The 12,213-nt window shown below is 34.7% G+C and overlaps 1 protein-coding gene across 2 annotated transcripts in view; it reads right to left on the bottom strand.

The window, feature by feature from the left end:
* The window catches only part of spab (space blanket), a 52,734-nt gene that overhangs the window by 4,762 nt on the left and 35,759 nt on the right, over positions 1–12,213 (bottom strand). For both annotated transcript variants that reach the window (XM_067774241.1, XM_067774243.1), the window contains exons 3-4: positions 7,852–7,966; positions 7,161–7,491 (exon numbers count right to left, since the gene is read on the bottom strand). In XM_067774241.1, the coding sequence (XP_067630342.1) occupies positions 7,161–7,491; positions 7,852–7,966 (446 nt within the window). The remainder of the gene's footprint in view (positions 1–7,160; positions 7,492–7,851; positions 7,967–12,213) is intronic.

The following is a 12,213-nucleotide window of genomic DNA, read 5'->3' as shown; positions in this document are numbered from 1 at the left end:
TTTCCCATACATCAATCATCACCAAATTTTGGCTGTAGGTTCCTTCGATCAAGACGAAAGTTTTTCATATTTCAGAATTAAGAATTTTAAATTTAAATGTTTTTGTTTTTTGGCTATGCGAACGAACTATCTTCGCTCCAAAAAATAATCATGTTAACAAAATCAATGATCGCATTCAAACCCAATTTTCTGGTGAAGCGACGAAATATAAATCGATCGACAATTGAATTTCTAAACTCTTTAGAACCACCTGGAATGCCTGCGCATATATCAACTTAGAAAATTGGCTCACCAATCATGCTTCTTCGGAATATAAACCCACCAAAATTGTGCAAATGGACTTTGCGTTTAGAAATTAATACCGAATTTAATCGAAGCAACAATCATCAGCGGTAAAAGCAAAGGTGAAGATGTGATCATACCACGGATCCCAATCATTCCTACAGATTTGCCATTCAATTTTAAGCGCTTACAGTTTCCTGTTGGCCTTGCTTTTACAAGCACAAGGACAATCGCTTACTATTGCATGCTCAAATTTAGAGAGTCCGTGCTTTTCCCATGACCAGCTATATGTTGCTTGCTCTAGAGTTGGAAAACCCAAAAATTTGCTTATCTTTGCACGGAACGAAAAAAACAAAAATATTATGTACCCACTTTCATTACAATAAGATACAATAATAAAATGTTTTAAGCGAAAATTTCACCAAATATGCGTACAAAATTCAATTCAATTTAAAGAACAATAAATTAAATTATCAGAAAACAAAACAGAAAAAATAACGCAACATTAATTCTATCTCGGGCGTTACAACGTACGCCTGGTAAAGTTAGTTTGCTATAAAGAGCACATACGCACAATAAAGTTATTTTTAAGGTAATGAAAATAAGCAGCTATGCGCATTAATTTACCGCAATTTAAATGCACTTACGAGCTCCAGCAGCTAGCCGCAGGACAATTCAATAAATATTATCTTTCTTTATCTGCGAAAGTTCCTTAATAAGGGGGCTGAGTTTTATTTATTTATATCTCCACCTTTTAGTGTAATTTATTTCAATCAAGGAGTGAATCTTTGCGAGGTAATTTATGGGTACTGTGCATAGGATCCTAAACAAAATTTATGAAACGTCGTCAGGGAATCTTCTTACTTGTACCTACGTAAAGTTAGGTTCGGTGGTTGAACGAAAACCTTTGTTTTACTTCCCATATGGGAAAGATTTCTGTACAGGATAGATATGTGGCGGTTACATCGTCGAGTAATTTTTCGCTCAGAATTTGAGATAAAACGCTGGAAACTCGTTTTTCATTAATTTACCATACAAAAGGAGTATCGTCTGCCCTAACTGGTCCTATCAATTCATAGAAACGCCCTAAATAAAAAAAAAAAAAATTATGAGGTAGAAGGCAATGCAGATCGAACAAGTAACGGTGTAACCGAACATTATATACTTAGCGTGAGCTTCAATTGTGCATTTCGTTCCAGATAAATTACTTTTCTACGTAACACGTGGCACCGCCCGTTTAAAACAACAATGTCTCCCCATTTCCTCTTACAATAAAACTTGATAAGTGAAATATCATTGACTCAAAACTATTTTTTGCTAAGTTATAGCTTATTATTCTAGTCTAAGACCCTTTTAAACTTGTTTTATATCTAAGTTGCCGTGGGTCTTTAACCAATCCCGTCCATTTTTACTCGAAATATTTTCTTCTATAAGGAAAATATGTGTACCCAATTTTGTTACGATATGTGAATTTTTCTTCGAGTTATGGCTCCCGAAACATAGAAAATTGCTTAGTCATAGAAGGGGTGGTGCCACGCCCATTTTTTAAAATTTGAAGTTTTTCCCATTTATTGTTTTAAATTGTTTTTGCAAAGATATAGCTTATTTTATTCGTCCACGACCCTTTTAAAAATCTTTTATTTAAAAGTGGGCGTGGTCCTTAACCGATTTCGTAAATTTTTCTTATTATGATTAATAATATTTGTAAAATTGATTTTAACACAAGTGGGCGGTGCCACTCCCATTTAAACATCTTTTTTTCAAATTTTTATGAAGACTCAATATCAGTCCATACGTCAAATTTCAATATTCTCGGTATATTATTTACTAAATAATCAGGTTTTTTGTGTTTTCCAAAATCTTATATATGTATATAAAAAGTGGGCGAGGTTATCATCCGATTTCACTCATTTCCAATATTAATCTATTCTGGGTCCAGATAAGTTCGTGTAAGAAATTTGTTGAAGATATCTCAATATTTACTCAAGCTATCGTGTTAACGGACAGACGGATGGACGGTCATGGCTCAATCAAATTTTTTTTCGATAATGATGATTTTGATATATGGAAGTCTATATCTATCTCGATTCCTTAATACCTGTACAACTAACCGTTATCCAATCAAAGTTAATATGCTCTGTGTGCAAAGCAGGCTGAGTATAATTAATTGTACATTGAACAAGTAAGGAAGGCTAAGTTCGGGTGTAACCGAACATTACATACTCAGTTGAGAGCTGTGGAGATAAAGTAAGGGAAAATCACCATGTTGTAAAAAGAACCTAGGGTAACCCTGGAATGTGCTTGGCCATAGTTCTATAGATGGACGCCATTTAGGGATATAGCCATAAAGGTGGACCAGGCCTGACTCTAGAATTTGTTTGTAGGATATGGGTATCAAATGAAAGGTGTTAATGAGTATTTTAAAAGGGCGTGGGCCTTAGTTCTATAGGTGGACGCCTTTTCGAGATATCGCCATAAAGGTGGACCAGGGGTGACTCTAGAATTTGTTTGTACGATATGGGTATCAAATGAAAGGTGTTAATGAGTATTTTAAAAGGGATTGGGCCTTAGTTCTATAGGTGGACGCCTTTTCGAGATATCGCTATAAAGATGGACCAGGGGTGACTCTAGAATTTGTTTGTACGATATGAGTATCAAATAAAAGGTGTTAATGAGTATTTTAAAAGGGCGTGGGCCTTAGTTCTATAGGTGGACGTCTTTTCGAGATATCGCCATAAAGGTGGACCAGGGGTGACTCTAGAATTTGTTTGTACTATATGGGTATCAAATGAAAGGTGTTAATGAGTATTTTAAAAGGGCGTGGGCCTTAGTTCTATAGGTGGACGCCTTTTCGAGATATCGCCATAAAGGTGGACCAGGGGTGACTCTAGAATTTGTTTGTACTATATGGGTATCAAATGAAAGGTGTTAATGAGTATTTTAAAAGGGATTGGGCCTTAGTTCTATAGGTGGACGCCTTTTCGAGATATCGCTATAAAGATGGACCAGGGGTGACTCTAGAATTTGTTTGTACGATATGAGTATCAAATGAAAGGTGTTAATGAGTATTTTAAAAGGGCGTGGGCCTTAGTTCTATAGGTGGACGTCTTTTCGAGATATCGCCATAAAGGTGGACCAGGGGTGACTCTAGAATTTGTTTGTACTATATGGGTATCAAATGAAAGGTGTTAATGAGTATTTTAAAAGGGCGTGGGCCTTAGTTCTATAGGTGGACGCCTTTTCGAGATATCGCCATAAAGGTGGACCAGGGGTGACTCTAGAATTTGTTTGTACGATATGGGTATCAAATGAAAGGTGTTAATGAGTATTTTAAAAGGGATTGGGCCTTAGTTCTATAGGTGGACGCCTTTTCGAGATATCGCTATAAAGATGGACCAGGGGTGACTCTAGAATTTGTTTGTACGATATGAGTATCAAATGAAAGGTGTTAATGAGTATTTTAAAAGGGCGTGGGCCTTAGTTCTATAGGTGGACGCCTTTTCGAGATATCGCCATAAAGGTGGACCAGGGGTGACTCTAGAATTTGTTTGTACTATATGGGTATCAAAAGAAAGGTGTTAATAAGTGTTTTAAAAGGGAGTGGACCTTAGTTCTATGGCTGGACGCCTTTTCGGGATATCGCCATAAACGTGGACCAGGGGTGACTCTAGAATGCGTTTGTACAATATGGATATCAAATGAAAGATGTTAATGAGTATTTTAAAAGGGCGTGGGCCTTAGTTCTATAGGTGGACGCCTTTTCGAGATATCGCCATAAAGGTGGACCAGGGGTGACTCTAGAATTTGTTTGTACTATATGGGTATCAAATGAAAGGTGTTAATGAGTATTTTAAAAGGGATTGGGCCTTAGTTCTATAGGTGGACGCCTTTTCGAGATATCGCTATAAAGATGGACCAGGGGTGACTCTAGAATTTGTTTGTACGATATGAGTATCAAATGAAAGGTGTTAATGATTATTTTAAAAGGGCGTGGGCCTTAGTTCTATAGGTGGACGCCTTTTCGAGATATCGCCATAAAGGTGGACCAGGGGTGACTCTAGAATTTGTTTGTACTATATGGGTATCAAATGAAAGGTGTTAATGAGTATTTTAAAAGGGCGTGGGCCTTAGTTCTATAGGTGGACGCCTTTTCGAGATATCGCCATAAAGGTGGACCAGGGGTGACTCTAGAATATGTTTGTACTATATGGGTATCAAATGAAAGGTGTTAATGAGTATTTTAAAAGGGATTGGGCCTTAGTTCTATAGGTGGACGCCTTTTCGAGATATCGCTATAAAGATGGACCACGATATGAGTATCAAATGAAAGGTGTTAATGAGTATTTTAAAAGGGCGTGGGCCTTAGTTCTATAGGTGGACGCCTTTTCGAGATATCGCCATAAAGGTGGACCAGGGGTGACTCTAGAATTTGTTTGTACTATATGGGTATCAAATGAAAGGTGTTAATTAGTGTTTTAGAAGGGAGTGGACCTTAGTTCTATGGCTGGACGCCTTTTCGGGATATCGCCATAAACGTGGACCAGGGGTGACTCTAGAATGCGTTTGTACAATATGGATATCAAATGAAAGGTGTTAATGATTATTTTAAAAGGGCGTGGGCCTTAGTTCTATAGGTGGACGCCTTTTCGAGATATCGCCATAAAGGTGGACCAGGGGTGACTCTAGAATTTGTTTGTACTATATGGGTATCAAATGAAAGGTGTTAATAAGTGTTTTAAAAGGGAGTGGACCTTAGTTCTATGGCTGGACGCCTTTTCGGGATATCGCCATAAACGTGGACCAGGGGTGCCTCTAGAATGTGTTTGTACGATATGGGTATCAAATTAAAGGTATTAATGAGGGTTTTAAAAGGGAGTCGCCCTTAGTTGTATATGTGAAGGCGTTTTCGAGATATCGACCAAAATGTGGACCAGGGTGATGCGGAACAGCATCTGTCAGGTACCGCTAATTTATTTATATATGTAATACCACGAACAGTATTCCTTCCCAGATTCCAAGGGCTTTTGATTTCGGCCTCAAACCTTTTTCATTTTCTTCTACTTAATATGGTAGGTGTCACACCCATTTTACACAGTTTTTTTCTAAAGTTATATTTTGCGTCAATAGACCAATACAATTATCATGTTTCATCCCTTTTTTCGTATTTGGCATATAATTATGGCATTTTTTTCATTTTTCGTAATTTTCGATATCCAAAAAATGAGCGTGGTCATAGTCGGATTTCGGCCATTTTTTACACCAATACAAAGTGAGTTCAGATAAGTACGTGAACTGAGTTTAGTAAAGATATATCGATTTTTGCTCAAGTTATCGTGTTAACGTGGCTTCAACCGATTTCGCCCTTTTTCACAGAAAACAGTTATCGTCCTAGATTCTAAGCCTCCACCAAATTTCACAAGGATTGGTAAATTTTTGTTCGACTTATGGCATTAAAAGTATCCTAGACAAATTAAATGAAAAAGGGCGGAGCCACGCCCATTTTGAAATTTTCTTTTATTTTTGTATTTTGTTGCACCATATCATTACTGGAGTTGAATGTTGACATAATTTACTTATATACTATAAAGATATTAACTTTTCTTTTAAAATTTGATTTTAAAAAAAAAATTTTTAAAAAGTGGGCGTGTTCGTTCTCCGATTTTGCTAATTTTTATTAAGCAGACATGTAGTAATAAGAGTAACGTTCCTGCCAAATTTCATCATGATATCTTCAACGACTACCAAATTACAGCTTGCAAAACTTCTAAATTACATTCTTTTAAAAGTGGGCGGTGCCACGCCCGTTGTCCAAAATTTTACTAATTTTCTATTCTGCGTCATAAGTTCAACTCGCCTACCGAGTTTCATCGCTTAATCCGTATTTGGTAATGAATTATCGCACTTTTTCCATTTTTCGAAATTTTCGATATCGAAAAGTGGGCGTGGTTATTGTCCGATATCGTTCATTTTAAATAGTGATCTGAGATGAGTGCCCAGGAACCAACATACCAAATTTCATCAAGATACCTCAAAATTTACTCAAGTTATCGTGTTAACGGACAGACGGACGGACGGACGGACATGGCTCAATCGAATTTATTTTCGATACTGATGAGTTTGATATATGGAAGTCTATATCTATCTCGATTCCTTTATACCTGTACAACCAACCGTTATCCAATCAAAGTTAATATACTCTGTGAGCTCTGCTCAACTGAGTATAAAAAAAAAATATATATATACATATATATATATATAAAAAAAAATATATATACATATATATATATATATATTTTTTTTTTTTGTTTACATTAGGGGAGTTCAGGATTTTGTGCAAATGCTCTAGCATCATTGTATTTGCAAACTGTGTAGTATTTTTACACAAAACATCAAAAAATTATACGGCTATGCATTTGCTACTCATGGCAAATACGCAAAATCAAAAACCGAGGTATATTTTTTCAATTTTGAATAGCAAATTAATAACTGTCAAAACAAAACAAAATATGCAAAGAAAAAATTTAAAACGAAAAAAAGTTGTTCAGAATCCATAGCTTCTATTTGCTATAGGAACGTTTCCAACACCAAATACACAAAATTCTGAACGCCCTTATTATATTATTCTTTATACATACAATACAACCAATACAACCGACAACTGTGCAAGGTGAGCACGGTCACCCAGTTACTGTTAAATATTTATTGAATGGCACCATTAAAGGAGCAGAAAAAACTGCTGATAAATAGTTTGTTGATCCACAAAAATCCCTCTTAGCTAATAAAAGTTCACACAACTTCATATAAATTAATCAATATATACTAAAGTCATAGATATTCGTGCATAGAATTATGTGTACATATGTATTTATTTTACTTACTTGGCAACATTACAGTCACTCGAGGATATACAATCCTCGTCAAACTGTTTTACGTTCAGTGGCATGTTGGGAGATATGTTTGCGCCATTGTTGAGGCCAACAGCGTTATTACCCACACCGACACCACCACCCATATTTGTACCATCAACACCAACGTCATTGCTATTGCCACTGTTAGCGCCAATATTATTGAATAGATGAATTGTCGATGTACTCGGTTGACACATCAAATTACCAGCAACGCTCTTCAAGCACAGCATACCCAAGTCACAGTCCGAATTGCGATGGCAAAGATCACGTTTACGTCCATAAACATAAATGCATTTACCTTCTGTTTAAGCCGCAGGGCAGATGGAATGCGAAAAGTTAACATACACAAAAACATATGTACTACTGTGTTTACTTATATACATATGTAGATAGATAAAGAAATATGTATATACTGACAGTAAAAATTAATTTTGTAATTTTATTGCTGTCGCAAAAATAAGTGACGAACACCTAAATGTGCGGCGAATGTGTGTGGACCTGGTGATGAATTGACACATCGTCAAGCTGAAATGACAGCTATTAAGGTTCACACACAACTACCCCTCCATTTCATAACATATGTTTATATGTATATATAGCTGTAGATACAAAACTTAATTTTCACTGTTCGTCTGTATGTATATATGTAGATTTCGCTTACCACCGTAGGTATTGACGCAGACGCCTGTGGGACAGCAATCATCATTGACCTGGCAAGCGCGATCCACACATGGCGTATCCTCTATTAGCGGCTCTACGATGCCATATATTTCTGTCTATTGACGGATAACATGTGCATGAAATAAATAAAAATAATTCAAAAAAGTGTATGGATTAATTTGTATACATATATCAAGCAAGCCCACACAGCATTTAGATGATATATTTTTGAACTTTCCTTCATATCAATACAATTTGATTACTCCTTGGGAATAAATACTGAGTTTTCATACAGTTGAACAAAATAAATAATAAAATAAGATTACTTTTAATGATCAAAAACTGGAAATCATTTTTCGATCACTTTTTGAAATCATTTTCGAATAACTTTGACGAATAAATTTTAAGATTTTATAAAAATGAACATAGAGAATAATAAAACTTGTTTGCTTTTGATTATCAATAACTGAGAACAAATTTTCAATCACAATTTGGAATCATTTTTGAATTTAAGTTCTTTACCTTCGGTGATCAAAAATTTAAAATCATTTTTCAATCAACTTTCTTAATCTTTGCAGACTACCTTTCTTGAATAAATGATGAATTTTTTACTTGTTAAAACTATACTTCTCATTGAAAATCTGATGTTTTTTCATTTGCTCACATTTTTTCAATCATAAATTCCAAAAAAATTACAAATATACAAAACATATTCAAGACTAAAAGTAATATAAATGCTGCTTCTAACCTAAGATGTCTTCTAGCATTTCTCTAGATGCGGCTGCCCAGAAAAGACATACTGGATGGAACAGATGTACGGAAGTTGTAAGCTGTTTGAACCGCTAGTAAGTTAAGCTTGATCGACACGCCTGGACCCGGCTTCAACATCCTCCATGAGCTATGATTGTCAAAAACATCAAGTTATATTTAAAGAATGATATGAGACATAGTAAAATCGTGATTTTCAAAGAACATCGTTACCATGATCTAAGATGATGATCATAGATGATGTTGGATGTTGTAGTCGTGTGTGTGTACAACGGTCAAATTAATTACTACCTGCGGTTCAAAAGCTTACTTCCGAGCTTCTGGATGCTTTCCCCGATGCCCGATTAAATATGATCTTTATATAGTATTTAGTTATGTATTAAATATAATGGAAAAATTAATCACAATCGTATTCACAAATGATTCCAAATCATCATTTAATATGATTGAAAAATGTTCTAAAATGTGATCAAAAAATGACTGTGAAAAGTAATCAAATGTTATTCCAAAAGAAGTAAAGTACAATCTTCCAGTAATATCAAGTATGATAAAAAGATGAATAAAAAATATTTAGAAATATGAATCATAAATGATTACTCAAGAATAATCACATTTAAGGTACACTTTTCTCCCGACGAATCATTGATTTTCGAATAAAAAATACTGTTAAATTTGAACGTTTTCAATCATCTGTGGGTATGATATTTGAATATTTTTTGGTAAAAATTTTCAAAAAATGCTGGCTGGGAGTAAACATATTAAGTCCGGGCGATGCCAAACATTATATACCCAGCTGTATGTTCTCTCATATATATTAAGGAAAGAAATTTCACGAACAATCTTCCTACAAAATTTCGTGAGAATTGGTAGATTTTTGTGTGACTCATGACATTAAAAATTTTGTGAAAATAATAACTAAAAAGAGGCGAAGACACGCCCATTTTCCAAATTTTTAAAATTTTCGTTTTTTGCCCTCACAAGTGACTTCTGAGGTGGAATACCAGTACAACATAGTCACGTACCTTAAATAAAATTGTCAATATATTGTTAAGGCTATGCCCATAAGCAACTTTTCTTTTGAATGGGCGTGGTCGCTAATAGCAATGTACAAATGGTCTAGCATCATTGCATTGCAAACTTGCGTAGCATATTTTTGTTACAACACACTGACAAAATACAAGGCTAAGCATTTGCTACGTCCTTGCAAGAACCGTAGTTTATTTTTTCAATATTGGATAGCAAATCAGACACTATCAGATACTGTTAGTACAAAATAAAAAATGGAAAGAAAAAACTGAAAATGAAAATAGTTGCCCACGATCCGTAGCTTATGTTTACTATAGTAAGGTTTCCAACGTCAAATCACACAAAAATTCTGACGTCTCTTAATATCATTTTCTTCTCGAAACGGAGGCAGTGCCACGTCAAGTTCAAAGTTTTAATAAAGTTGTAGTTAGCGTCATAAAATCAGTCCACTCGCCAAATTTCACCACTCAATCATAATTTGTCAATAAATTATCCAAGTTTTTTCCAATTTTATACATTTTCGAAATCGGAAAATTGGGCGTCGTTATGCTCTGATTTCACTTAATTTCGGTACCAATGTAACGTGAGTTCAGACAAGATCGTGCACGCTCTAAATTTGCTGAACATATATCCATCGTTGCTCAAGTCATCGTGCTAAAGATCGAACTTAAGTACAAACAGAGAGCTGGATATAAAAAGCTGGTGTGATTTTACACCGATTTTCCACATTATGATAGAAAACGGTTATACTGTTTTCACACAGAAACTTAATGATCTCATTTCACCTTCTAATGAAATCGTAAATTTTTGCTTTCACACAGAAGTAACTGCTCGATTAGTATGAAGGATGAAATGTCAAGCGAATAAAATGACAATGCTATATGACAGACAATCATGGCGGAACGATACAAGGTGGCAGCATGGTGACATACCTACATATATAAATAAGAATTCCATGTACTTTGTTTTTGTAAATTCGATAGACAAATGTCAAAATCGTACTGCGTCGGAAGTTGATGTATCAAATCAAATAAAAAAAGGTTATAATCAGCTGTTCGATGCGGCCACCTTGTATCGTTCCGCCATTCAGACAATGACATTTACTTTGACAAGTGACATTTTTAAGCACTGAACACACCAAAAACTAAGAAACTGAACGCTCCCAACAGAGTTGCGTTGTGCTTTTGACTTCATTAGGCATTCGATTAGCTACTAATGAAATAATTATAGATTCGAATTTTGTAGGGAAGATTGAGCTCAATAAGCGTCTTAATGTGGAAAACTGCCTTTATTATTCAATAAGCCATCTGTGTGAAAACAGTATTATCGTCATAAAAACGATGCTGTGATCAAATTTCATTAATATTGATCGATTTATGATATACATTATAGTGGGATTTACTAAAAGGGTGCGGCGTCACACCCATGTATTTTTTTAAATTCTGATACTCATATTTGGGCACAGTCCTCTAAATTTTCATTTTTTAATGTTAAAGTGGAAATAAATGAGTGAAATTAACTTTATTAATCTAATAACCCATTTTCCCATTCTTTGAAATTCTCGATATCGAAAAGTCGTCCGGTTTCGTTTATTTCAAAACTAATCTCTTTTGGATACAGATAAGTCCAAGCACCTAACATAGTGCCTTATTTATCGTCAACGGACAATGGGATGTACATGGCTCAGTTAAATTTTTTTCTTGCTTATAGTTTTGATATGAAAATCTTTTATATAGTGGCGAATCTCCAGGAAATTCTTGATTATTCCGCACCTTATATTACTGTCCGATGCAGGGAAAAATCGAATAAATAACTCAAATATTCAATATAGCAAATTTATTCTTCATTTACGTACAACACTACTATGGTAGTACTATTTCACAATTAAAATTTTCGAGTACTTCACTTATAGCGTATCAAAACCAAACCGATTTACTATCTCTTAACCAGCGCTGTTTTTATATACTCAGTTGACTCGTTCGCCTATTTCTCCCAAGGTCTAGACTTTTCGCGAATAGCTGTCTCGAATAGTTGCTTATATATTTCTCGTTTCTGTATCTCATAGTGATTACTAAGCTATGTATGCACGTATACGTGTAAGTAATGTCATCTTCACTCATAGCTGATTACATTTATGTGAACTATTCTTTTCGCTCTTAGCTTTGCTGTTTACGTGTATGTGACGTGTCGAACCTGTTAATATTCGCAATAATATATTTTGATTTCCTTATACCATATACTTGGGATTAAAGGTCAAATATGTGTATGACAGAGAAATATGATTTAAAAAAAAGACTTTATTGATTTTACTAATTTGGCTGTTTTACCAACAAAATATAAGGCCCTTTCTTTAAAAATTCTATAAAGTTTTTTTGAAATGCGATTGAAATTCAAAAAGCTTTTAGATTGTAAAAAGCTTTGTGTATTTCTTTACAAATATAAAACAAAATTTTCCGGAGAATTCCGGTAATATATTTTATTGTTGTCTTAAATATGTTGCGTCCGTTACCCCTCTCTTGTTGGTTGATTCAAAATTTGGCTTATAACTTTCTTTTTAGTCTACGAACAA

This window comes from Eurosta solidaginis, chromosome 3 (assembly GCF_040869045.1).
Source record: "Eurosta solidaginis isolate ZX-2024a chromosome 3, ASM4086904v1, whole genome shotgun sequence".
Taxonomy (NCBI): Eukaryota; Metazoa; Arthropoda; class Insecta; order Diptera; family Tephritidae; genus Eurosta; species Eurosta solidaginis.
Note: the sequence above shows the minus strand (reverse complement) of the source record. Positions and strands in the feature narration are given on the sequence as shown.